This window comes from Orycteropus afer, unplaced genomic scaffold (assembly GCF_000298275.1).
Source record: "Orycteropus afer afer isolate SDZICR_OR568_19922 unplaced genomic scaffold, OryAfe1.0 scaffold00233, whole genome shotgun sequence".
Lineage (NCBI taxonomy): Eukaryota > Metazoa > Chordata > Mammalia > Tubulidentata > Orycteropodidae > Orycteropus > Orycteropus afer.
The window spans coordinates 2,967,026-2,991,494 of record NW_006921820.1 but is presented as its reverse complement, the minus strand read 5'-3'; the positions used below and the strand labels follow the sequence as shown (position 1 = coordinate 2,991,494).

Genomic DNA, 24,469 nt, shown 5'->3' with positions numbered 1-24,469 from the left:
ATGGAGGCCAGAAATGGTGGGCTCCCAGGACTCAAAGCCACTGGATATCATGTGGAGCCAAGAGCCTCATGTCAAACTGTGGCACCATTGGTAGAGAGAAAATTCCATGTTCTTGTGGGTGTCACTGGAAGTGTTGCAGCCCTGAAGTTGCCCCTTCTGGTGTCAGACCTTTTGGACATTCCTGGGGTGAGTATCCTCAATAGATGGGCCTGATGACTTCTACAGTTAGACTCTGCCCCCTGTGGTCAGCTGACTTATGTGTAGTGGATAGGATTTTCTTAATTGTGGTGTTTGTGGAGGTCCTTTGTGTGGGTTGTTATGAGGAAGACACAGGAGAGAGACCAATGTCATAATACCCAGAAGCTAGGTTAGACAGTGTGGGCACCATGAGGGGAGGTAGACAAGGATGCATTGGTGAAGGGAGAGTTTCAGTTTCCAAACACTGACCCTGAGGTTCCCTGGGAGGAGGTGTAGAAGGAGGGCTCGCTGGAGAAATGCAGACAGTTCTTAGCTCCTTCTTGCTGTCTTGGGCTTCCCTCCCACAGCTTTCACTTTTTCCTGATTCCTGTGGTTCTGTTCTCCTTCCTTGTCAGATACCACCGCTGACTCAGTTATTGCATGGAAACCTTAGTGGCTCCCTGTTGCCCTCAGCTCTGCTTTCAGAGCAAAGATACGTGGGGCTGCCACAGTATGTTTGGCAGGGTAAGTGGGACGAACTCTGGCCCCTGCCATTGGCCAGACCACCTCAGTTTTTATCATTGTTAGATATGGAAGCTCTGGGGCATAATCTTCTTCTTTTTTTTTTTTTTTCTTAATTGTGATTTAGGTGAAAGTTTACAGAGCACATTCACTTTTCATACAGTAGTTCACATACACTTTGTCTCATGGCATTGACTACAATTTACCCTAATGCAATAGCTCCCCTCCCACTTCTTCCCAATAGTTACCTTTTCCCTGTGTCTATCCCTACATGCACTCCTGCCCCCTGAGCTATCTCCCTGTGCATAAACAGTCCTTTTTCCCATGACTGTTCTCTCCAAGGAGTGTATCTACCTGGAGTAAATGTTCAACTCATATGCCTGTCTTTTGTTTGGCTGGAAGCCACAGGTGTGGGTTCAATTCCAGATCTGAAGGGCAACTAGGGGCCATAGTCTCAGTGGTTCCACCAGGCTCTATCAGACCAGCAAACTTGGTCTCTCTCTCTCTCTTTTTTTTTTTTCTCAAATTTTGAGTTTTGTTCCACATTGTTCTCCCTCTCTATCCAGGATCTCATACATAGATCCCCCTCTGTGTGGTTGACCGTGGTAGCCAGGCACCATCTAGTTCTTCTCATCTCATAGTCATAGGCTATGGATCATAGTGTGTACCAGTCCCTTGGTCTAATTGTTCCCATAAATCTTTGGTTTCTTCATTCTCCTTTGCTCTGGATGAGGAGAGACCCATTGTTGCATCTAGATGGCTGCTTGCAAGCTTTTAAGATCCCAGTTGCTACTCGCCAAAGTAGGAGGTAGAATAATGTTTTGTGTGGTATGTTATGCCAATTGAGCTTGGTGTCCCCTGCGACTGGTCCTGAGTGCAACATAATCTTTTGAGGGAAAAAGGTCTAAATAGTGTGAAAGCCGACAGGTAGTGACCCTACTTCCTAGTGTAACATCAAAGCCCTTAGTTGGTCTGGATCATCTCCCACTGTCCCCATTGCCCTTGCTTAGGTCTGTTGAACTACCCTCCCTGATCCTCTCTACCTTTCCAAATTTTGTGTAAACCCTTTACCCAAAAGACTCCCTAGGCAGCCTCAAGCCATGTAATATTGCTCCCCTTCTCTTAAATTCCTCATTTGACATAGCACTGTACATTGCCTTTGACACTTTCTACGTTATTAAAACATTAGTTTTTATGAGGCATTAAGTGTTTGGGCCCAGGCAGTGCTTTCCTTCAGTGTGTGTTGGTGAAGGTTGGCCAATCTACTTCAGTAGTGATACCTCCTCGGAAACCCAAGGAGGGGTCGCTATGGGTCTGGTCCCACCTCCATGGCACGTAACAAAAACATGTTGGCCCAGGACCCAACACAGGGTGGCTTAGGTGCTGTATCTGGCTTGTCCAGCAGGTGGCAGTCCTCACCCACTGATGACCCTGTCGGGGAGGTAGGCAAATGTTAGGGCTCCGTTCACTTTTTTCTACTTTCCACAGACTTCTACCCAGAAAGTCACTCCACTACCCATTTCCCAGGTTGGGGTGCCATCCTGGGCCAGAAGGGGAAAGGGAGGGAAGTCTCTTGACCCCTGTGAGGATGTGGGACCTGGGCTGCTGGGCAGTGCCACCTGGGCCTGCCTCTCTATCATGTGTCTAGAACTGTTGGAGGAGCTCTGGTAGCATAGTGCCTAAGGCACTTGACTGCTCACCAGAAGGCTGGTGGTTAAAACCCACCAGCCACACTCCTCGGAAGGAAGGTTGGGCAATCCTACTTCCGTAGTGATACTGCCTTGGAAACCCAAGGAGGGGTCGCTATGAGTTGGGGCCGACTCGACGGCAAACAACAACAACAACAGAACTGTTGGAGCTGGTCCCATAGAACTGTGAGGGCAGGAGGCCTGGAAGTGGTTGCAGCAGCCAAAGCCTCTGCCCCCTGGGGAGGTAAGGCCCTTTAGTTCCCTTTTCCCACAGTCCCAGAGCAAGTGAGTTTCCGGACTAGGGGGTAGATGGGGGGGTGGGGAGTCCTATCCCAGGAAACAGATGGGTAGCCTCAGAGCAGAGGGAAATGGCAACTCCTCCACTTCCTCCTATCCCACACAGCCAGCGTTTAGTTTATGGGGGTGTGAGAAAAGGGTTGCCAGGAGCAAGGAGGTTTCTAGTCCATCTCAGGCCTTTACCTTGGGCCTGTTGTGGGGACAGACCATATCTCTAACAGAGCTTGTCTCTCCTTGTTCTGGCTGCCATTGAAGCAGAAAACCAGGCAGCAGGAGAGCACCGAATGGAGGGAGGACTTCACTGACTTAGCCTTTTGGAGTCTGTCTTTCTCTTTTCAAAATGGGACTGCCGCCTATTCCCCTTCTCTGGTCAGGCTCCACGAGATGTTGGCTGGGGAAGGAGGACACAGATGTAACTGTTGTCATCATGTGCCAACAACTAGAAGCAGTGCTTGGCACAGGAAGCACTTAGCGTTGTTTTCTTCCTGTCCCTTGTCATGTTCTCTGGGCCCTCCATGTGGTGTGGGGTATTAGTGTTGGCAAGACAGCCCTGTGTGGGGAGAGCCATGGGAGCCAGTTTCCACTCTCACTTGTGGAGGTGCCCCCATCTCATCCTCATCCCTGTCACCTTGCAGGGAGGCAGCTCTCTAAAGAACTTGGCTTTGCTCTGTGGGGACCTTGTGAGGTGTTGGTAACCAGGAGTGAGCCATGACTTGCCTTGTGTTGGCCTGAGGTAGTTGCAGCAGCACCCTTGCCCCCTCAGTACTCCCCCACACTCCATGATGATACCCCTTTCTCTGCCAGAGCAGTCTTTATCTCTTAGAGTAGTCATTCTCAGCTCTTTGCCTCTGAGTTGTGGATTCACATGTTTCAGGCTTTCCCAAGCTCCCGTAGGCATATCCAGATTTTAACTTGCAAACTAGCAGTTGGGTGTGGGCTGCAGGGAGCTGGGCAGTTCCACACATCTGGCTCCCAAGGAGTCCTGACTCACCAGTGTGTACAGCCATCTCCAGAGAGCCACAGCCAGAGCAAGGAGCCTGTGGGAGGCTGATAGACTGGTGGATTTAGCCTCAAGACTTACATGCCAGCAGTGGGGGAAAATAACCACCAGCAAAGAAGGCTTGGAGCTTTTCTGTGGAGTTGGAGGAGTTGGACAGCCTTATCTTAAGAGAGGTAGCTAAGCATAGAGGATTTTGACACCAGGCCTTTGGGCAAGCCATTTCTTTTTGACCTTTGTTTTTTTATTCCTGTATTAAAGGGGATAGAACTTAATTCCTGAATTAAAGGGGGTGGATCCATATCCAGGGATCTTCTGGGCACTAGTATTAGAAGATTCTAGATGCAAGAAGAAAAAAGACTAGCACTTGAAGGTAGCCCAAGAGAAAGTTCAAGATGCTTTGCAGTTTCATAACTGTCATGTAATTGGGCAGCAATTCCCTCTGAGCTGTTAGCTCAGGTCATTTCTTCCCTTTGCCTGGTACCCTTCTGATTTGGGAGAAAAGGACACCCCTCTAGCTCTGCCAGGACAGATGTCAGCAAGGCTGAGAGCCAGGAAGGAAATTTTTAGAAGTGGAAAAAGTCTCCCACATGGACTGTCAGACCTTGTACTCAGAGAAGGCTGAGTTCCTAGAATGTCTGTCAGGACATCTAGGGCTGTCAAATTGAGGAAGAGAGGGCTCCAGGATATTTTTTTTTTCCTTCACAAATACTTTCACTTTTATTTCATTTCTTTTGATATACTTGATATATTTATTTGTGATATACACATTTCACACATAACAGGGTTATGTGGCTTGTGCATGTTTCATGTGAGAGACAGAACTAAAGCCAAGTAAGATAGCACCCAGCCACTGACTAACTTATGACTGAGAATGAGAAGGCTCATAGGAAATTCACCATCACTTTTGTGGGAGAATGACTCCAGGGAGATTTAGAAAAGGAAGTCATTGAAAGAAGGTCTTTCGTTTTGTTTTGTTTTTTGGGGGAGATCTTGGTGGTCATTTTCAGTAGTTAGTTGTACGTCATAAACAGTATGTCAGTGCATGAATAATTGTCAACATAAAGAATTTTCCAAATATGAAGGTAACTCATATCCCCACTTTCCCACTTCATTATCCTGGCACCAGACTCCTATGTGGCAAATTTTCTGCCATCCAGAGTTGGGTCTCCACAAGTTAGAACTCTGACCTTCTAGCCCCTGGCAAACATCAGCCTCTCTTCTGGCTCTTGGTGGGTTCAGTCATTCCTTAGAATGACTCACAGAACTCATAGAAACTATTACCCATACTTACTGTAACTCATTTATTATAATCAGAAAGGATACAAGTGAAGAGACATATCAGGCAAGGTTTGGGAGAGGTCCCAGACCGAGACTTCTGTTGTCCCCAGGGACATGCCACTCCCACTGCCATGTGTGGATGTTTTTTTTAAGCTATTAATAACTTTTATTTATCTCATTTATGTGAATATTCCCTTTTTTTGTTGCAGGGTATGATTAAAGGGGTAAGGAGGACTGCCCCAGGCATTGCAGGGTTTTTTATTTATTAGAGTACATCTTGTCAACTTCCTAAAATCTGGAACGATTTGATGCCAAAGCACATCTGGCCCTAAGGATTTTAGATGAAGGATTCAGGAGTATTACTATTATTAATCAGGGGACCAGTGTTGGTTCATTGGTGGAATTCTCCCCTTCCAGGAGACCCAGGTTCCATTCCCAGCCAATGCACTTCATGCACAGCCTTCACCCATCTTTCTGTGGAGGCTTGCTTGTTACTAGGATATTGAACAGATTCCAGTGGAGCTTCTAGACTAGGACAGACTAGGAAGAAAGGCTTGGTGATCAACTTCCAAATATCAGCCAGTGGAAACCCTATGGATCACATTGGTCCAATCTGCATAGGATTGGGCAGCCATTCCTTCCATTGTGCTTGGGTTGCGAGTCAGGGGCTAACTCGATGGCAGTTAACAACAATTACATGTATTATTATTTATTTAGCCTGCTGTGTACCACTAACTCTTCTAGGCACTGAGATGTAGCAGTGACATTTTCAGTAGTAGACTTCATTTGTGAGATTCAGTCTGGTGGAGGAAGACAAACACATGCCGGGAGGTTAAAGACTGTGTGATCAGGCCACTTGGAAGGGAATCTATGTAGGAGATCCTTGATAGAGAGGGAGAACAATGTGGAACAAAACTCAAAATCATTTGGAGAAAAAAAAGATGGGGACCAGGTTTTTTGGTCCGATAGAGCCTGGTGGAACCACTGAGACTATGGCGTCTAGCTGCCCTTCAGATCTGGAATTGAACCCACACCTGTGGTTTCCAGCCAAATAAAATACAGGTATATGAGTTAAACGTTTGCCTCAAGTAGATACACTCACTGGAGAGAACAATAATGGGAGAAAGAAGGGCTGTTTATGCACAGGGAGACAGCTCAGGGGGCAGGAGTGTATGGCAGGATGGACACTGGGAAGAGGTAACTATGGGGAGGAAGTAGGAGGGGAGCTGTTGCATTGAGGTAAACTGTGGTCAATGACATGAGACAAAGTATATGTGAACTGCTGTATGGAAACTGAATTTGCTCTGTAAATCTTCACCCAAATCACAATTAAAAAAAAAAAAAGGGAAAGACTGTGTGATCAGGGATATAATGGGGGTACACAGGCATAGTGGGGACCCAGAGGAGGTACCTGACTCAGGCTGGGGGTTCAAGGAAGCTTCCTGGAGGAGGTGATATAAGAGCAAAGACCTATGGATAAGAAAGGGTAGGTGGGAGGAAGGACAGGGTGTTTTAGTCGGCAGTACAACATGTGCAAAGGCCCTGGGGCTGCAAGTTATGCTGGGAGGAGGAAGGACACTGGAGTCTGTTGGCGTGTCTGCCTGCCCACTTTGCCTATCCCTGTAAGGGCCTGGCTGTCGAGGCCCCTGGCCTCCTCCTCTGACCCCAGGGAGCCAGGACTTAAGCGTCTACCACCAGACATGTTTGTGGATCACATTGCTGGCCTCGCCAGGGGTCTGCTGAGGGCTCAGTTCTGCACTAGGGTGTCTTTGCTGTTCCTCCACATGTATGGATGTTCTTACCAATCCTGGAAGCTCCAAAGAGGAAGCTTCAAGGTCCAGAGTCTCCTAGTCATTGAATTGAGGTCTTCATGAACAGTTATGTTCAATCCAATCAATGAGGACACGTGCCTGCATCATGCCCCCTCTCTTCTTGAAGCTAGTGCACCAGGTGTGGGGCCTGGGAGGCCCCGATTTGCCTAGCTATTTTAGAAAGTCAAAGAGCACCTTAATTGCTTGGCTATTTTCAGAAACCAGATACAAAAGGCCAAACATAAAAATGTATCTAGAAGGCTATACTAAAACAGGCATAGATTAGTTGCTGTAAAAATACCACAAAGTGGGTGGTTTTACAGAATAGAAATTTATTGTCTCAGTTTTGGAGGCTAGAAATAGAAATCAGGACACCAGTTCTAGAAGAAGGCCCTTCCTGGTTCGTAGCACCGGGTGTTCCTTCACATTCCTTGGCTTGCAATAATTCCTTGCCTGGTCTTTCCCCCTGTGTGTGTCTTTCTGTCTGTTTTCCCTGTTAAGATACCCCTCAGAAGGGATTAGGTTTAGGACTCACTCTATTCTGGTATGATATCATTAATATAACAAAAGACATCCCTTGTTTCCAAAAAGCATCTGCTTTTCTGGCATACTGCTTGGCAATATCTAGAAAAATTAAAAATGTACGCGGCCCTTGACTCATCCATAGGATTGAACCCTGAAAGTATATTTAGAAAAGTTTACCCTATGTAGAAGGATGTTCATTATAGCATTGTTTATAATTACAAAATAAAAACAAAATCAGAAACAACCAGAATGTCCAGCAATAGAGGGCTGGTGAAATTAGAATTACTAGACCAGTGGTGGATTTGTGTGCTGATGTGTGCTACTTAAGAAACAAGTGAAAAAAGCAAAGTGCCTAAGAACCGTTTATGGTATAGCAGGGACTGGCAAACTGTGGCCACAGGCCAAATTGGATCCACTGCCTGTTTTTGTATGGCCTGAAGGCTAACAATGGTTTTTATATTTTTATAAATAAGTCTTTCCAAGCATTGTAATTATTTACTGGCATTGAAAGGGAAACCTGAGGCAAGTAGACAAGGTGAGAGGAAAGGGAAAAAGGACCTTCCTGATAGGCTTGTTGTTGTTGGAGATGGGGGTAGGAAAAGAGGTTTCATTTTCGATTTTTGTATCATTCTATTCAAAATTTTAATTTTCTAGCCTTATCGGTAAGAGGCATTAGTTCAGTGATAGGATTCTCACCTTTCATGTGGGAGACCCAGGTTTAATTCCTGGCCAGTTCCCATCTGTCAGTCTGAGGCTTGAATGTTGCTATAATGCTGAATAGGCTTCAGTGGAGCTTCCGGACTAAGATGGACTAGGAAGAAGGGCCTGGTGATCTACTTCTGAAAATCAGTGAACATTGTCTGGCTCATATGGTTGAATCCTGTTGTGCATGGGGTCTCCACGAGTTGAGAGCCACCTCAGTGGCAGCTGGCAGCATCGACAACCACATGTGTGTATTTATTTTGTTGTTGTCTAAAAGTCAGTGAGGCTTTGTAGGGAGATTATGGCCTTTTTGTCTTTTCCTTTGTTACTTTATGCTTCTTCTTAAGTGCTCATTGAGGAAAGAAGAGAGCAGAGGAAACAAGGACCTGGTTTGAGGTTCTTATTTCTTCCCAGGTAGGGGGCCACCTATCTGCTCTGTGCTCTGGCTGTGGAAACTGGTCTGTTCAGGACCGACCAGGTGGGGCTCTGAGGCATCTATACCTCTGCCAGGCTTGGCTGGCCCCTTCCTTCCTTGCCCTGCAGCTCGTTCATCTTCTTCTCTAGGGAGCAGCACTATAGGCGGCTGGTCAGAGCAGCCAGCCTCCAGCCCCAGGCGGGGGGTTCCTGCCCCCCAGAGTCCTTCACTGCTACCCTACAACCTCATCCCTGTGAAGAGTTCTGTAGACTCTCTGGTTCCTTTCTTGATAATTTTCTTTAGCTGGGACGGGCACAGAATGGTTGGCAGCATGGTTGTACTTGAATGGCAGGAGGGACTGACAGAATACCAGCCCTAGGAGGCTTGTCTGGAAGAGATGAGAGAGCAGGTGCTTACCTAGAGCCTGGTGAGAAAGGGCACAGAGGATTCCAGAGAGCATGGGAAGGCTGCTGTGTACCAGGGTTGCAGGTGGAGACTCAGGATGAGGGATTGATCTGTCCTGTGGCTGCAAAGTACTTCCCCATAGGTTTCTTTGATAGTCTTCCCCGGAGCAGCACAGGCCAGATGAGGGCCTAAAAGTAGCAGTGAAGGTACCACCCCAAATTCTATTTCAAGTTCCTCTCCCTGACTCTCCAGGAGCCTCTGTTTCCAGATCAAAGTTGCTGATGTCTTTTCAACAGAGAAAAGGAAACCAGACTTGCCAGGAAGATTGAAGAAGGAGTCTTTGTAAGTGTGTGTGTTAGACTGGGTTCTCTAGAGAAGCAAAACCAGTAAAGCTTATATATAGAGAGGGAGAAAGAGAAATTTATCTTAGGAAAATGGCTCACATACTTATAGAAGCTCACAAGTCCCAAGTTCTTGGATCAAACGTCAAGCTGGAGGCTTTTGCCGACTCACACAGCTGCAGGGGCTGACGTATTCAAGGTTGGCAGGCAGTATACTGGCTGTTGACTCCAACGAATGATGAATCCAAGATCTCCAGGCCGAATGGTGGATTGTTCATTCAGGGACTGTTGCAGGCAGCACAACAGAATCCCGATCCACAAAAGAGTGTCTCTTTTCCCAGGATGTCCATAAATATACTGGAAGCAGGCCACACCCCTAGGGAAACTCCCTTTCAGTGGATTGGGTGCTCAAAACATAGACATCTGATCCCAACAACTCACATCACAATTGCTTAAACTCACAGAATTGTGGTCCAGCCAAGTTGACACACAGCTCCAACTATCACAGTGTGGGACATGCAGCTCATATGATGGGTCCTGGCCAAGACTCAATCATTGTATGAGAAGATTCAGGGTAAAAACTGTTTACAGGAGACTGGACAGAGGTACAAGCACAGAGCTGCTTTTCAGGAATCCTGTCATTTAGGAGATGCTATTTTAATACTGGACCTGCTTTTACCAGTACCCCAAACCCCAAAAAACCAAACCAATTGCTGTTACGTTGATTCCAACTCATAGTGATCCTATGGGACAGAGTAGAACTGCCCTAAAGAGTTTCCAAGGCAGTAAATCTTTATAAATGCAGACTGCCTCATATATCTCCTGTGGATTGGCTAGTGCTGATCTTTTGGTTAGCAGCTGAGCACTTTAACCACTGTACCATGAGGGCTCTTTTTCTAGGACCCAAGAGAGTGTAAAAGAAATCCTAGGAGGGTTCCTGCCTTCAAGAGGTTTCCTGTCCTGTCAAAGCTCCTTGCCATTTGCTGGGAAAAGGCAAGGGCAAGTGAGTGAATGGTCTGAGTTGCTGTTTAGTAGGTTTTAGGTAACACAACATTCTTTTTATTATGTGTAGTGACCCAGGACTCCCAGGATCTTTTTGGCCAATGAATGAAAATGAAAGAACAAAGCCCAGAGGGCTGATGAATGAGATCAAGTGACAGCCTGTAAAACCAGAAAAACTGGCCTGGGCCTGCTGGATAGCAGGATCAGGGTCATCCACAAGAAGAGGCAGGAGCTTCAATGTGGTCAGGAGAGGAGCACTGGCAAGGACTGCCCATCACACTCTCTTCATCACTCTTTAGGAGAAGACATTAACCCTTGGTGGTTCCTTAACAATGTGCTTCTGTGACCTGGGGAGAGTAGCTGAGAGCAGGATCAACCTAGAGGTTGTGGAAGAGATGAGAGGGGAGATCTCAAGCTTGTGATTGTTAAGGATGGGAGGCCTACTGGGGCCCCCAGTTGGAGCTCCACAGGGCTCAGTGGGGTGGTAGGCAGTAAGAAGGCCCTGTACCTTGGGCAGAGGGAAAAGAAAGGATGGAGCTGAGAGGAAAGAAGAGTTCCTGAACAGGGGCATTACCAGATTGAGCCTGTTTCTGAGGGCTGGCCCAAGGCAACATCTTCTACTTTAAGAACTGGCAATGACTTGGGAATTTGGGAGTTAGGGAGAGTAAGGGAACTAGATCTTTGGGAAGCAATTTTCCAAATCTCAGAACAGAGAGATGATGAGTGGAGATATTCTTAAATGAAAAAATGTTTTATGGTGGCTGGGAAGCTCTTAGAAATGAAAAAAAATGGGCTCTAGAGGAAAAGAAGGCACTGTGTGACCAGAGACTGACATGGCGGCCTGGAAGCCCTCTGTTGAAGCAAGATTGGAAGGCAGTTATGTGGAAAGGAGGACGTAACTAAAGAGCAAGACTATGGGCCAGAGACCCCCATAGTAAGCTGAACCTTACAGTAAAATTCAAGATGACCAAGAGGGTTGCTGTGTGTATTTGGAAAAAGAACAATGAAACTGCTTGGTGCTGGCGGCCAGTGGTTGATGTTAGCAGGGGATGAAGAAATAAGGAAGAGAACTCCTTGCGTCTCATTTTGTTTCCATCTTTTCTTTTGAGCTTGAAAAAGTAGGACAAATGATGGTAGGAGAGACTTGAACCCATGTTGGCTAATTAATCTGACCTGGGCAAGTTCTACCTTGGGTGCTAAGGTCACCGAGTTGTAGTTGATGACCTTCTAGGAGGTATGAGAAACAGCAGAGGGGCCTATCATCCCTTTATCATAAAGGAGAAGGAGATGAGTACCACGAATTACTACAGATGAGGCTTGTGAGCTCTTAGAAAATGATTGTAACTGGTATTAGACTGGGTTCACTAGGAGCAAGACATGTCAAGTTTAGTTTATTTTTTGGATATTAAAAATATGTGAGGATTTAGGTAAGGGCTTTGATGAGATCGTAGGATATCCCTGAGGACCAGCTGATGATGATGTCAGCATGTTTGTAACCTGTGAATGACTTTTTTGGAAAGGGCTCATTATCTTCTTGTCCCTAGCCTTGTAGAAGTTCTCTGTCCTTGAGCTTGTTCTGTTCATGATTTGGATTAGTGTCTCAGGGTTCTCTTGATGGTAGTACTGGCTGAGAGCTGGCCAGGAGAAATAACAGGTTTGAGGTCTCAGGAGCTCTCGGTAGACTGAGCAAACAGTGGGCCAACACTGGTGAAATTTACTAGGGAAATGTGAGGGACTACACTGGGGACCAGAAAAGTAACTGCTTTGATGCCGTCTAGAGGCTTGTGGCTTAGTAGCTGCACGGGTGGAAAGGACTTTCTTGAGTTTTTGCTCGTTGCTAACCTCATGTACATCAGCAGGGGGATGTTACCACCAGAAGAGCTGGTATAGGCTCAGGTCTCACTGAAAGACACTCAGTGTCAGGGACACAGTGTTCCAGGTTTCTTGTGTCTTACAGTGGGGACCCCTATAAGCAGAATCCATGGCTCCCTCCTTTGAACTCTTCAGTACTAGGACATTTAATTTTAGTTTTATTTTTTGTAATTTTTCCCCTTTTTTAGAAAGTTTTCTCTTTCTGTCACTCATATAAGTCAGATTTTGGACCTTGTGGGTTGATCTTCTGATTTTCTTTTTCCCCCTTACTATTATCAATCTCTTTATCTTTTTGATCTACATCCTGGAAGATTTCTTCTAAGTTCGTATTGAGTTTATTTTGCTATTGACAATTTCAGTTTTCAAAAGTTGTTTTTTTGTTCCCTCATTGTCTATTTTATTATTTTTTTAAAATAACATTGTGTTCTTGTTTCTTGGGTGTAATCTCTTACCTGTTTCAGGATATTAATTATAGAGTTTATATTTTTAAGTTTTCTTCTCCCTGCCCTATCTATGAGTTTCCATTTTTCTGTTTGTGTGTTTAATCTCTTTTTCTTGCTAGACATCTTTCCTCAAATATCTAATAATCCTTGGCTGTTCTTATTTGGGCACCAAAAGCTGGTCAGAAGCTGTGGGGTGGGTCTTGTCAACTCAGGGACTTCACTGCCAGGTACTCAGCTAAGGATGAGATGTTTTGTTGGGGAGGCTTCCAAATTTAAAATCTAAAAGTTTCCTTCCCTACCATCCCTTCTCCCCTCAAGGTCATTTGATTTTTATAGAAAAGACTACCAGTCTCTTGCATGGCCCAGCTTTCTTAGAGTCAAGTGGGAGAAGAGGGCTGGGGTTTCTCTTTTGGGTCTGGAGATTTCCACTTCTGTTACTTCCTCTTTGCCCTTTGTTGTGCCAGGTGTTCCCAAGTTTGGCAACTTAAACTCCTTTAAGTCGAGGAAGGTCATGTATCTGGCTGCCTGACATGGGAGAGGAGGCCTGGAAGATTTTAACTGTTCTTTCTACAGACATTGGACCTACTGTGTTTAGCCCATGTCTCTCCTCACCTTCTCAGGTGCTCTGTAAAAATTACATGAGGGAGGCATCTGAGTTCTTCAGAATTAGCAAGTGGGGAGGAGAATCAAGATCAGCGGCCCAAGGCTGATTCCTGTGAGGCAGAGGTCAGACATACTACATCCTCCAACCTTTCTACCAATTGTGATACCAACTGTCCCTCCCATGCCACTCTCTGCTTCTCTGCTGGGTTCAATAATTCATTGCAGTGGCCACACAGAATTCACGCACAATACTTGTGATTATAGGGTTTATTAGGGAAGTAACAGGTTATAATTCAGGATCAGAAATGATTCATGATACAATTATTTGATTAGGACAGCTGCTTCTCAGCACTGGCTGCCAGCATGCCTGTCTTTGGCCTTCAGCCTTTCAGCTCCTCAGCCCCTTGACCTGTGACCTGCGACCTGCTTGGGTAAGCTCTTCTAGCTCTGCCCAGAGAGGTACCCCACATTTCCAGGAAGCCTTCTGCCCAAAGACATTCAGCTTTCTTGCTCCATGAATTGGGAAGCACCCTTTGTCTCATGCTGGTCTCTTGGTTCTGCTGCCTCTGCTGCTGCTTCTCACCATCTCTGGTATCAAAGCTCTCTGTCTCCTGGATCGAGGGGGTTCAGCACAGGAATCTGGGGACACTGCACTCCTGGATTTTCTTTCTTGATGGTAATGAGATCCCTTCTTTATGTCTCTGGTATGGCTCATTTTAAACCTATCAAGATGGCAAAACTGACCAATCCTCACATTAGAGTTCCGTACACGTTTGCAGGGTCTCACCCTCACAGGAAAGCCAATCTGGCCAGGTGGCATTTTCAACTTCCAGGTCAATGGAATCATTGGTGTGGCTTCTGGTGGGAGCATTTAACCCAAAGATCTCTAGACCCTCAAAGCATAGGGTTATGGGAACAGGAAGCAAAAATTTTGTGAGTCACTAAGGGCAGTAGTGAGTAGTGACACTCCCATTTCCACCCCTTGATTCCTGGACCTGTGAATCCTGTCTGTGGGAGGAACAGCACCCTATATTGGATGTTGGTTTAGAGCATTTGCAGCCTCCTAGAGAACATTGCCCCAGCTTTGCAAGGTATTACCACCTAGCTGGTGACATATTTGTGTCTTTCAAAGGCTGTTCCATTGTTCTGTCAAGCCAGCTGCTTCAGGATGATAGGGAAAACGGTAAATGAATGGTGAATTCCATGAGTATGGGCCCATTGTCATACTTAATTTGCTACGAAGTGAGTTCCTTGATCTGAGGCAATGTTATGTGGGATACCACAACAGTGGATAAGACATTCTGTAAGGCCATACATGTTAAGTTTTGAAGAAGCATTGTGTGCAAGGAAGACAAATTTGTGTCCAGAGTAAATATCTATCCCAGTAAGAATAAAAATCTTATGATAAAGCAAAGGAAGCTGAAACCTATGGCAGGTTTTCCTCTCCTATTCCTTCCACTGCCTTCTTCATACCTAAACATGAACCTGTTGTGCACTGGCTTAGCAGTGCTTTTGCCATGGCCCTCAATGATGCTGATGTGCAAAAGCAGATTAAGCACATGATGGCTTTCATTGAACAAGAAGCCAGTGAGAAGCCAGAAGAAATAGATGCAAAAGCAGAACAAGAGATCAACATTGAGAAAGGTCATCTTGTGCACACCCAAATTTTGAAGATATGGAATACTATGAAAAGAAAGAAAAACAGATTGATTGAGCAGCAGTAGAAAATTCAGATGTCCTCAGAGTGAAAGAGAACATTATCTCAGACCTACTAAATGAAGCAAAACAGATACTCAGCAATGTGGTAAAAGATACAACCAGGTACCAAAGGCTGCTGGATGGACTGGTCTTCTAAGGTTTGTACCAGTTGCTCAAGCCCTGAAAGATCATTCATTGCAGGAAATACTCTGGTAAAGGCTGTGGTGCAAAAAGCAATCCCTGTGTACAAAATCACCAAAAAAGATGTTGTTGTCCAAATTGATCAGGAGGCCTACCTAACTGAGGACATAGCTAGTGGTATTGAGATCCATAATGAAGATTGTAAAATAAAGGTTTCTAAAACCCTAGCAAGCCAGCTGCATCTCATAGCCTAGCAGATGATTCCAGAAGTACAGGAAACCTTGTTTGGTGCTAATGCCAAAAAGTTTTTGGACTAAGTATTTTGGAGGTGGAGTTCAATTCTACTCTACGGATACAGTATGGACGTTTCTGGTATTTGAAGAGCCAAGATTATCTATGTAATGAAGTTTTCCTCATCTGCTAATGTGATTTAAGACCTAAACCATCTATATGCTTTATTTATTAAAAGAAAAGATTTATGTGGGAAAATAAATAAATAAAATGCTTCCCTTTCCATGCTGAAAGTGGTCCATTGTAATCAACCTGCCATAGGCCTGATCACCCTGAGAAGGGGTGTCATATCAGGGACTCAGTATTGGTTTCTTCTGCTGACAGATTGGGCACCCATCAGTGGTTGTAGCCAAATTGGCCTTGGTGACTGGAAGTCCATGTTGCTGACCTCATGCATAACCTCCATCCCTACTACTATGCCCACTTTGTTCATGAGCCCATTGGGCAATGACAGGAGTGGCAGGGTAAACAGGCTGACTGGTTTCCACAGAATGCATCATCCTATCCATTTAATTGTTAAAATCCTCTTCTGCTGAGTCATCCTTTGGTAATTATTCACATGAGATTCAGGTATCTTCTTTGGCCCATTCAGATAAATCTATACAAAAGCTCTTCCCCATATTTCCTTGTCACCAGTTTTCCAATCATGTTCCTCCTGAGTCCCAAATCTGTGGGTCAGGCAGCAGGCTAGAGGCTTCTCCTGAATCCTATGGTTGCAAGGGCAGGATTGATGAACTAAAAATCTGCAGGTCACGTGGCAGGTTGTTGGCTAATGGGGTTGTGGAAGCTGGCTAATCCAAAATCTGCAGGTCTGGCAGCAGGCTGGAAGCTTCTCATGCCCTAAGAGCTGGAGGTCAGAGGACATGAAATGAGTGCAGAATGAGAGGAAAGCTTTGTCAGAATATTCATTTATATCATGGATGCAGGCCACACCCCTGAGGAAACTTATCTTCCAGTTGATTGAGTGCTCACATCAGATCACAAAATGAGAAGTGATTACATAATGTCTGCCAAACCACTGAGAATCATAGCGTAGCCAAGATTACACATAACATTAATCATCACACATAACAACTCTGTAGGACAGTAGAACTGTCCTATAGGGTTACCTGGGTTGTAATCTTTATGGGAGCAGATTGCCAGGTCTTTTCTCCTGCAGAACAGCTGGTGAGTTCAAACTGCTGACCATCGCACCACCAGGACTCTTTATATTTACAATTATTACTATATGTTAGAATATACGTCTGCCATTTCATTTTCTACTTTCTACATGTTGTCTTTGTTTCTTTTTGTCTTTTCCTATCCTTTATTGTATAAATTGAATTATCTTCTGCTAGTTTGAAAGTTATACACTGTTCTTTTCATGGTTACCTCTAACTTATTATGCCCTTTACTTTATTTTGCCAGTATCTTTTATCTTCCTTAGGAAGAAGACAAGACCTCAGCAAGGCTACCTCCCCTGCTCCCCAACCTGTACCGTACAATGGCCTCTCCAGGGCAGGCTTCTGTAGGGGGATGCTGCAGCCCTGCTTGTTTGCCATCTTGTTCAGAACTGGATGTCTTCAGCAGGGCAGTCCTCAGGGGACTCCAGCACTCAGTTGGGGTGGCCCTTCTATCTCTAGGTTTCGTGCAAGTTCTGGGGATGGTTGATTCCAAGGGATAGTGAGAGGATGAATGGACAGGAGAGAGCTCTGCAGCAGAAGTGGGGACCTCTAACAGGTCTTATAGTTACCTCTAATAGGTCTTACAGTTCTCCCAGAAGAGCTGTAATTAATAAAATTCTCTTCCTCAGTTGGCCTTTCTCCCTACTTCCTGGTCTCAACTTTGCTCTCAGGTGCTGTGCAGAATACCTCTGCGGCCTATCCCACAGTAGGCAGGAACAAATGAGGAAGGGGGCTTGATGAGACAATAGGGTGGGTGGACACTAGGCTGAGTTGGCATAGGCAGACCCCGGAAAGTCATTGTCAAGTAAGTAGGTCCAGCATTCCCTGACCTTTCAATGTTTCAAAAGAAGGCAGGAATTTTTTTCTTTTTAAGGTGAAATCTTTTGTCTATGTTGGCTCAAAAATGTTTATAACCCTGTACGGACTGACCATACATGTTGATAGTCTGGATCTGGCCCAGATGCTGCTGCCCATGACCTCTGCACTGGTTATTTGACAGTTCTATCCTTGTCACCCTGACTTTTCTTCCCTCCTAGATCAGTGGCCTCCTCTGATTCAGTGGTTCCCCCACAGTTGTGATTTCTTACACCCTTCTCCTTCTGGCTACCCTCTTCTAGGTTCCTTTAGTTTGCTAGCTTGTTAGTCTGACATCTTGTTTTACAAATGACAATCATCGAGTACCCTTCACACCACAGTGTGCTGTTGTTTCTCATTCTGCTTTGTTCAGCAGATTAAACATCCTCCTTGTTTGTGTAATTCATTTACTTAGCAAATCCTTTCATGGGTAGTGTGAAGGTAAACTGTATTCTCCCTCTGTGAGCACAGGGCACACAGATTTGGGTTTCCTGGCATCTGTCTGCAGTCTGAGCCCACAAGGCTGTGTTCCTAGAAGTACTTGAGTGAAGGGACGCTCTGCTTTCTTGCCGGGCATGGATGAAGGTGCCGGGTGACAGACCCCAGCCCCCCAGTCCCTTGGCCTGCAGAGGTAAGAACTGTTCTGTGGCCCAGAACTCAAGACCTTTGAGACTCTCAGGGTGGGCCTGCCTGCCATGCTCTCTTTGGCCCTGTTGCCTGGAGGCCCTTCTTGTCAATGCCCTGCCTCTGCCTTGGGCTTGGCTCATGAGTACAGAAGCCTGTAGCTTTATATACCCTGGGCAGTTAGTTGGTGACTCATTCCTCAGCAGCCCCTCACAGATGGGGAAATGAAACTACAGCACCTGGTAAGGCTTGACCTTGGGTGACAGTGGAAGTAGCTGCGAATGTGGGGCCCACTATTGCCAAGGAGGGGGAAGTTCTCTCTATAGGCAGTGATGAAGCAAGCACTGAACTGGCCGTTGTGAGGCCTCCTGGTGAGCTCTAGTAACAATTTCTCCCTTTCCCTCCCCTTGTCTTTTCTTGGTTACAGCTGGAAGTAGCAGTGGTCACAACTGAGAGAGCCAAACATTTCTACAGCCCCCAAGATGTTCATGTCAGCATCTACAGTGACACTGATGAATGGGAGGTCAGTGCTACAGGCTCCAGAGCTAAATTTCATTGCATTTTGCCTCCAGAACTGTCCTTCTGCAGCCTAGGGGCCTGACGGCCACGGCAGACAGGCTGGGCTCAAGTCAGTGGTCAAGGCCCTCCGGGCAGAGGCGATGAGGAAAACATCTGTCTAGCTTCTGGCCTGTGGGAGGCCCAGAGTCTCCTCCCATCACAAGCAGAGTTCAGCTTTGGCCCTGTGCCCAAAGTTGAGTGTCCTTGTACTTATCTGGGCTGATGAAACCACAGAGGAACTCTGTTCCCACCACCCTTGTCCACATGGCTCCCAGTGTCAGGGCTGTCAGGAGTGCCTCACTTCCCACGCCTCCCAGCTCTGCGTCTGCTCTCCCGCAGAGGGGTGGGCACCAGCCAAAACACCAGACATCAAGTGTGGGCCTCACAGGGGTGCTCTGCCAGGCATTTTTAAACATTCTCAGCCCTAGAACATTTCTGGCTGGGCTGTCTTCCCTACCCCACCCCCCACATTTCTCACCACCACAAGTGCTTCCATTGGCTTGGACAACCCAAGCATCCGCCTCAAGCTGACAGGCTGGGAGCTCCTGCCAGATGTCAGTTTTCTTGAAAACTGAACCGTAAAGGGAATAGTACAGAGAGACAAGGGGCATTTGTTTCCTCAGGCCTGGTTTCTCTCAGGCTGTTGGCTCTATGGCCAATGCCTGTCTGCTTCATTGTGAGAGAGAACTGCAGTGGGCTTGGGCAGTGGTTTGGGTCAGGTGGTCTCTTCCTTGAGTGCTGACTCATTGTGCCTAGTCTGATTTGCCCCTTCCCCAATTCTTCCACACCGTGACCCCATTTCCTTCCCTCTGCCAGATGTGGAAGTGCCGCTTTGACCCAGTTCTCCACATTGACCTACGGAAGTGGGCAGACCTCATGCTAGTAGCACCTCTGGATGCCAACACTCTGGGGAAGGTGGCCAGTGGCATCTGTGACAACTTGCTTGTGAGTGACTCCCTGGTGTCCTCATCTATCCCTGAGCCTCACTCCTAGTTTGCTGAGCTGCTGAATTCCTTGGACAAGGTTCTCACCTTGGAAACCTACCACTGTGGGGCCCAGGTTTGCTTGGGGAGAATGCCATTCCGCCCTTAGCCCCCATCTCCCAGATCACATCTTGTCTATTCATATGGGCCGACAAACCTGGTCCTGTTGGGTCAACTTGACCTGCTGATGCTGTCCAGGCTGTGCCCACCTTTCACTTGCCCCTTTGTGTTCAGCCAGGTGCCCACCAGAGCCCCTTGCTCCTCTCCTTTTGTCTTCATTCATTGGTCTCCCTGCCTGGTCCCACTGCCTCCCACCATGCAGCTCTGCCTTCTCACCTGGCTCTGGATATACTCATGGGCAATCTGGTAAGGGTGTTACTTCCTTGAGGTAGTAACCTCCACACTTGTCTTTCTTATAGTTTTAGCCACAAGCCTGAGATGCAGTTCTCCTGGATTTAGGGAAAACTTAAAGAGATGAGTGGAGAAAGAAAGGGTGAGAGAGGAGAGCTGATGTGATGGAAGAAAGAGAAGTCCAGCTGTGCAAAGTGGGGATTGTCTTAAGCCTAAGAGACTTCAGGGAGTGACTAAAGAAGAGCTGCTTTTGTCTATATAATCATCCTGGAATGCTTTGGAATGATTGTTTTCCTTCTTCCTTTCCCTCCCTGCCCCTCATATAATAAACTCTTACCTACTGTGTGCTGGGCCTCATGCTGAGGGACATACCCACACAGGGAGCTCACAGTCCAGAAGGAAGGGGATGGGATCACCTGTGCAGATGGAAAGCACCCATGGTAAAGGACTATATGCTCTGGTGTGTGACAATGTCTAAATGCCCACAGTGAATGGGCCCTGTTGGTCCTTTGGCAGTGGAGTCAGTGCTTTACACACTGCTAGCCCCACTGTAGCCATTCAATAAATAGGTATTGTATGTATGAGGTCATTAATAATTTTATTTTTGCAAACAACCAGGGATTCTTCAGAGTTTAATTTGGTTAAGAAGGTGAATAATAAAGCTGGGTCAGGATATTTTTTGGGGTCAAACATGAGATTGGTTGTTGTTGTTGTTAGGTGCTGTTGAATTGATTCTGACTCATAGAGGCCTTGTAGGACAGAGTAGAACTTTTCTGTAGAGTTTTCTAGGCTATAATCTTTACAGGAGCAGATTGCCAGGTTTTTTCTCCCTACAGAACCACTGGGTAGGTTTGAACTGCCAACCTTTTGGTTAGCAGCTAAGTGTTTAACCATTACGTCACCAGGGCTTCTAAGATGCTTGTTGATGGAGATTCTTAAGGCACTTCTTGAAGAATCTGCTGGTGATTTAAGCATCATTTTAGTAGGCTCACAGGGTGACCAGAGGAAGAGCCACACACACAGATTGCAAGGCCAGAAGCAGATGGTACAGGACAGGAGGGCAGTGAAGGGAGAGCCTGGAGGGCAGAGTTATTGAGACGAGCTTCCCAGTGGGGCTGTGCTAAGCTTGACGGGGCAGCTGGAACAGATGAGGGGCCTTACCACTGTCATCTATGTGCGCCAGAGCTGTGTGTCACCTGTGCCATCTCACTCAGTCTCCCAGCTTCCCATAGTCTGGTCTGGACCTCTGGAAGGCTGGTCAGGACCAGCTGCTATGAGTCAGAATTAATTCAACAGCACCTAACAACAACAACCAGTCTCATGTCTGACCCCAACATGGGCCTCTGTCAGCTCTTCTTTGTTCTTCAAAGCTGCCACTACACCCTATAACCTTTTAGGTACCCTCCTCTGAGTTGACTCAGGGACATGTTCCCAGGACAAGCATTAGCCATTTGCCTTTAAGAGTTTTACTTGAAGACACACATTTCAAGCGATCTTAAATCTTGCAAAGTTTGTACTGTCATCATCCTTGGTCTGTGGCTCTGTCCTTTCTCATAGATGTTTTCTCCTGTATTCTGAAAGGAGACTTACCCTGCTTCCTCTCTCCCTCATGTCCTGTACCTTTTTAGTGCTCATGGGGGTACATTAGAGTAGCCTGCTAGATGTACTCTGGAGGCCCTCGGCCTGGGTAATACCCATCTCCATGTGCCCTCAGGCCCACTCAGACCCTTACCCTGATAGGCTAGATAGGAATCGGATTCAGAAAGAGGAGGTGATTTCCGTGGGTCCCAGTCTGGCTGGAAACAGGGCTCCTGACAGGGAGCTAGGCCTTCTCCCCTGCCCAGGTGATTCCCGGGGACAGAGCATGAGGTGCTGGACCCAGCATTGTCCAGACAGAACTGACCATGGGAACTAATGCCGGTCTGTTCCAAGGGCCTGTGTTCAGGCCAGGAAGCTCTGAGCTCTGAGATGAGGTAGGGGAAGCTAGAAGTACATAGGACATGAGGTACTGGGGTTTCTGCTCTAATTGATGTGCTTTGCTTAGGGGGCACTTAGAAACCCCATACATGATTCAGGTAAGCTCATAACTTCTACAGAAGCAGCAGGTGGCATGGAGCCAAGAGGAAATGTTACTGAAACCATACACTCATAGCCCAGTTGCAGTATTGAGAGGACTTGGTGGGAAACAATCACTGGTGTCTGGGATGATGCAAGCAGCTATATCCTGAGGCTGTTTACTGTCCCACTTCCTCCCTGTTCCCAGGAGAGGACAGGGCCACTGGAGATGGCAGGTATTGGCCCTGGCGGCATTGTTCTCTGGACTATCCTCTCTCTCTTTGCAGATGGGCTCAACTTCAGAGGAAGGGTATGCCAACCCCCTTTTTCCCCAAGGGACCCATGGCCCAGGAGGAGGTGCCTAAAACAGGCAGAGCCAAGGGTGCTCACGCCTGTGGGCCTAGAATTTATTTTTTTCCAGGCAGCCCCCAGCCCACAGAGCTCGTGCCTGTAGTAATAACCAGAGTGACCATTTCTTGAGTCTGGCTTCTGTGCCAGGCCCTTTGGTAAAGGGTTTTTACGTATTTTCCCCCTCCATTCTAACAGCCATCTTGTGAGGGGGTCTTGTGCAGGGAGACTTTAGGCAGTAAGTACCTTGTCCAGGTTTTCACAGCTGGTAAGATGTAGCATAGTCAGGGCTTGAACCTAGGTTTGTGCTATTTCAGAGCCTTGGCTTCTTAACTGTGGCACCAAGGACTCTGGGATGGTTGGTTCCTTTTCTGGTTTGTAATGCAGAATGATGGCCTCAGAGAGCTGAAGGCCATGAAGCTGTCCAGTGTGGTGGAGGGAGCTCACACAGCTTGCACAGCCTCACACCATTGTCTATGTCTGATCTTGGATAACTACTTACCCCTTGAGTGAGCTTCAGCTTCCCCATCTGTGACATGGGGACAGTACCTTCTTTGCAGGGTCACTGTTCTGGTTACCTAGTGCCGCTCTGACAAGAATATACCACAAATGGATGGCCTTAACAAACAGGAGTTTATTCTCTTACAGTTTGGAGGCTTTAAGTCCGAGTTCAAAGTGCCAGGCTCTAGGGGCTGGATGAAAGCCCCTCAGCCTTGGGCTTCAGCTCTGCCTCCAGCTCCCGGGTCCACTGATGCTAGAGGCTTTTCTTCACTCAGACACCTGCTGGCTGCTGAGACTGCCACGCCCAAGGTTGACAAGTGAAAAGACACAGTCCTGATGTTACCAAACCACATGGCAGGCTGTTAATTCAAGTCTATTGTAAGTCCCCAGGTTGGCAGAGTGTGGCAGGCTGCTGAACAGGGACATGGCTACATGCAGGGTCCGAGCATGCTGTAAGCTAGAGACTATTGCCCAAGCCTTCTCCTTATATACAGGAAGCAGACCACATTCCAAAGGCAGCTACTCAGCTGCTTGTGGTAGATCCTACCATGGAGTTGATTGCCAGTTTCATCATGGGGAATAACTACTGCCAGCTGCCCAGCCACTCAATCAGGCCCAGCCAAGTTGACATACAAATTTAACTACCACAGTCACACTGAGGCTTCATGAGATAATGTATGTGAAAGCGTTGTTGTCAAGTATAAAATGGTTACATTGTCGGCTTTGTTTGGCATAGAAGTTGAGTTTGTGCTTGGGTAAATGGGGTCCCCACCTGATGAGCAGTCTGGTTTCCAGTGAACCGCAAAGCCTTCCTTTTGCTTCCTAGGGCTGCCTCTATCAAGAGGTGTGAGCCCACTGCGAGGAAGGAGACCTTTACGTTCAGCATGGGAGGGAAGATCTGCTTAGAGGAGGCTGGTTGAGTATTGGTTAAACACCTCCTGTGGGGAGGTGGGTGTGAGGGGACACAGCCTCCACCACTGGAGGTGAGGGAGCTCCCTGCAGGTAGGCACTCCTCTCATTCCAAGTCCACATACTGTCTGTGGGGCTGAGGACAGTGGGTAGGATTTGAAAGGGCTGATGATGAGTAGCAGGCAGAGAGCACAGGACACCTGCCCTGGCCCTCCTTCACAGACCTGTGTCATCCGGGCCTGGGACCGCAGCAAGCCCCTGCTCTTCTGCCCGGCCATGAACACTGCCATGTGGGAGCACCCCATCACTGCGCAGCAGGTGGATCAGCTCAAGGCCTTCGGCTATATTGAGATCCCTTGTGTGGCCAAGAAGCTGGTGTGTGGAGATGAAGGTGAGCATCTTGCTAGGCTCACAGTCTGTCCTTACAGCCCAAGACTGAAGAAGGGGCTTGGCTCTGGGGTCAGATCTGCATTGCAATCCTGGTATATAGTGACCTTGGGCAAAATGATTCTTTGAGCTCAACTTTCTTATCTGGAAATTGAGACTCATAATCTTTTCCTCTCAGCATTGTTAGGATTAAATGAGATAAATTTATAAAGTTCTGATACAGTCTCTTGCACACAGCTGTACACAGTTGGGATAATTATGGTATTATTTCTTGGACCTGTGCTGGGGGTGTTTTGAAAGGGGTTTGATGGGTCTGGGCTAGGTAGAGATGGTCCTGGCCCTCTCACTCCATGGACTCTGGGTAGAGCACTTGGAGAAGCACTCTGGGGGCTACAGGCACTGTCTGCAGGCTGTTTGCCACAGAATTTTGTTTCCCAGGTCTGGGGGCCATGGCTGAAGTCAAGACAATTGTGGACAAAGTGAAAGAAATTGTCTCTCAGCGCGATGGCTTCCAGCAGAATTGA

At 46.9% G+C, this 24,469-nt stretch overlaps 1 protein-coding gene and 1 pseudogene across 1 annotated transcript; both read left to right on the top strand.

Annotated features, from left to right (window-relative positions):
- On the top strand, positions 1-24,469 carry PPCDC (phosphopantothenoylcysteine decarboxylase). The gene is made up of 5 exons (XM_007948948.2): positions 1-186; positions 18,281-18,376; positions 19,228-19,356; positions 23,781-23,949; positions 24,384-24,469. Exons 1-5 carry the CDS (start codon positions 1-3, stop codon positions 24,467-24,469), a joined length of 666 nt encoding a protein of 221 aa, XP_007947139.1.
- Positions 14,599-15,237, top strand: LOC103203866 (annotated as a pseudogene).

Excerpts from the sequence above, each read along its gene's own strand:
- PPCDC (XM_007948948.2), top strand. The coding sequence starts at position 1 with ATGGAGGCCAGAAATGGTGGGCTCCCAGGACTCAAAGCCACTGGATAT. Across the intron at positions 187-18,280 it reads ACCTTTTGGACATTCCTGGG|CTGGAAGTAGCAGTGGTCAC; the intron begins GTGAGTATCCTC and ends TCTTGGTTACAG. Across the intron at positions 19,357-23,780 it reads GCATCTGTGACAACTTGCTT|ACCTGTGTCATCCGGGCCTG; the intron begins GTGAGTGACTCC and ends CCTCCTTCACAG.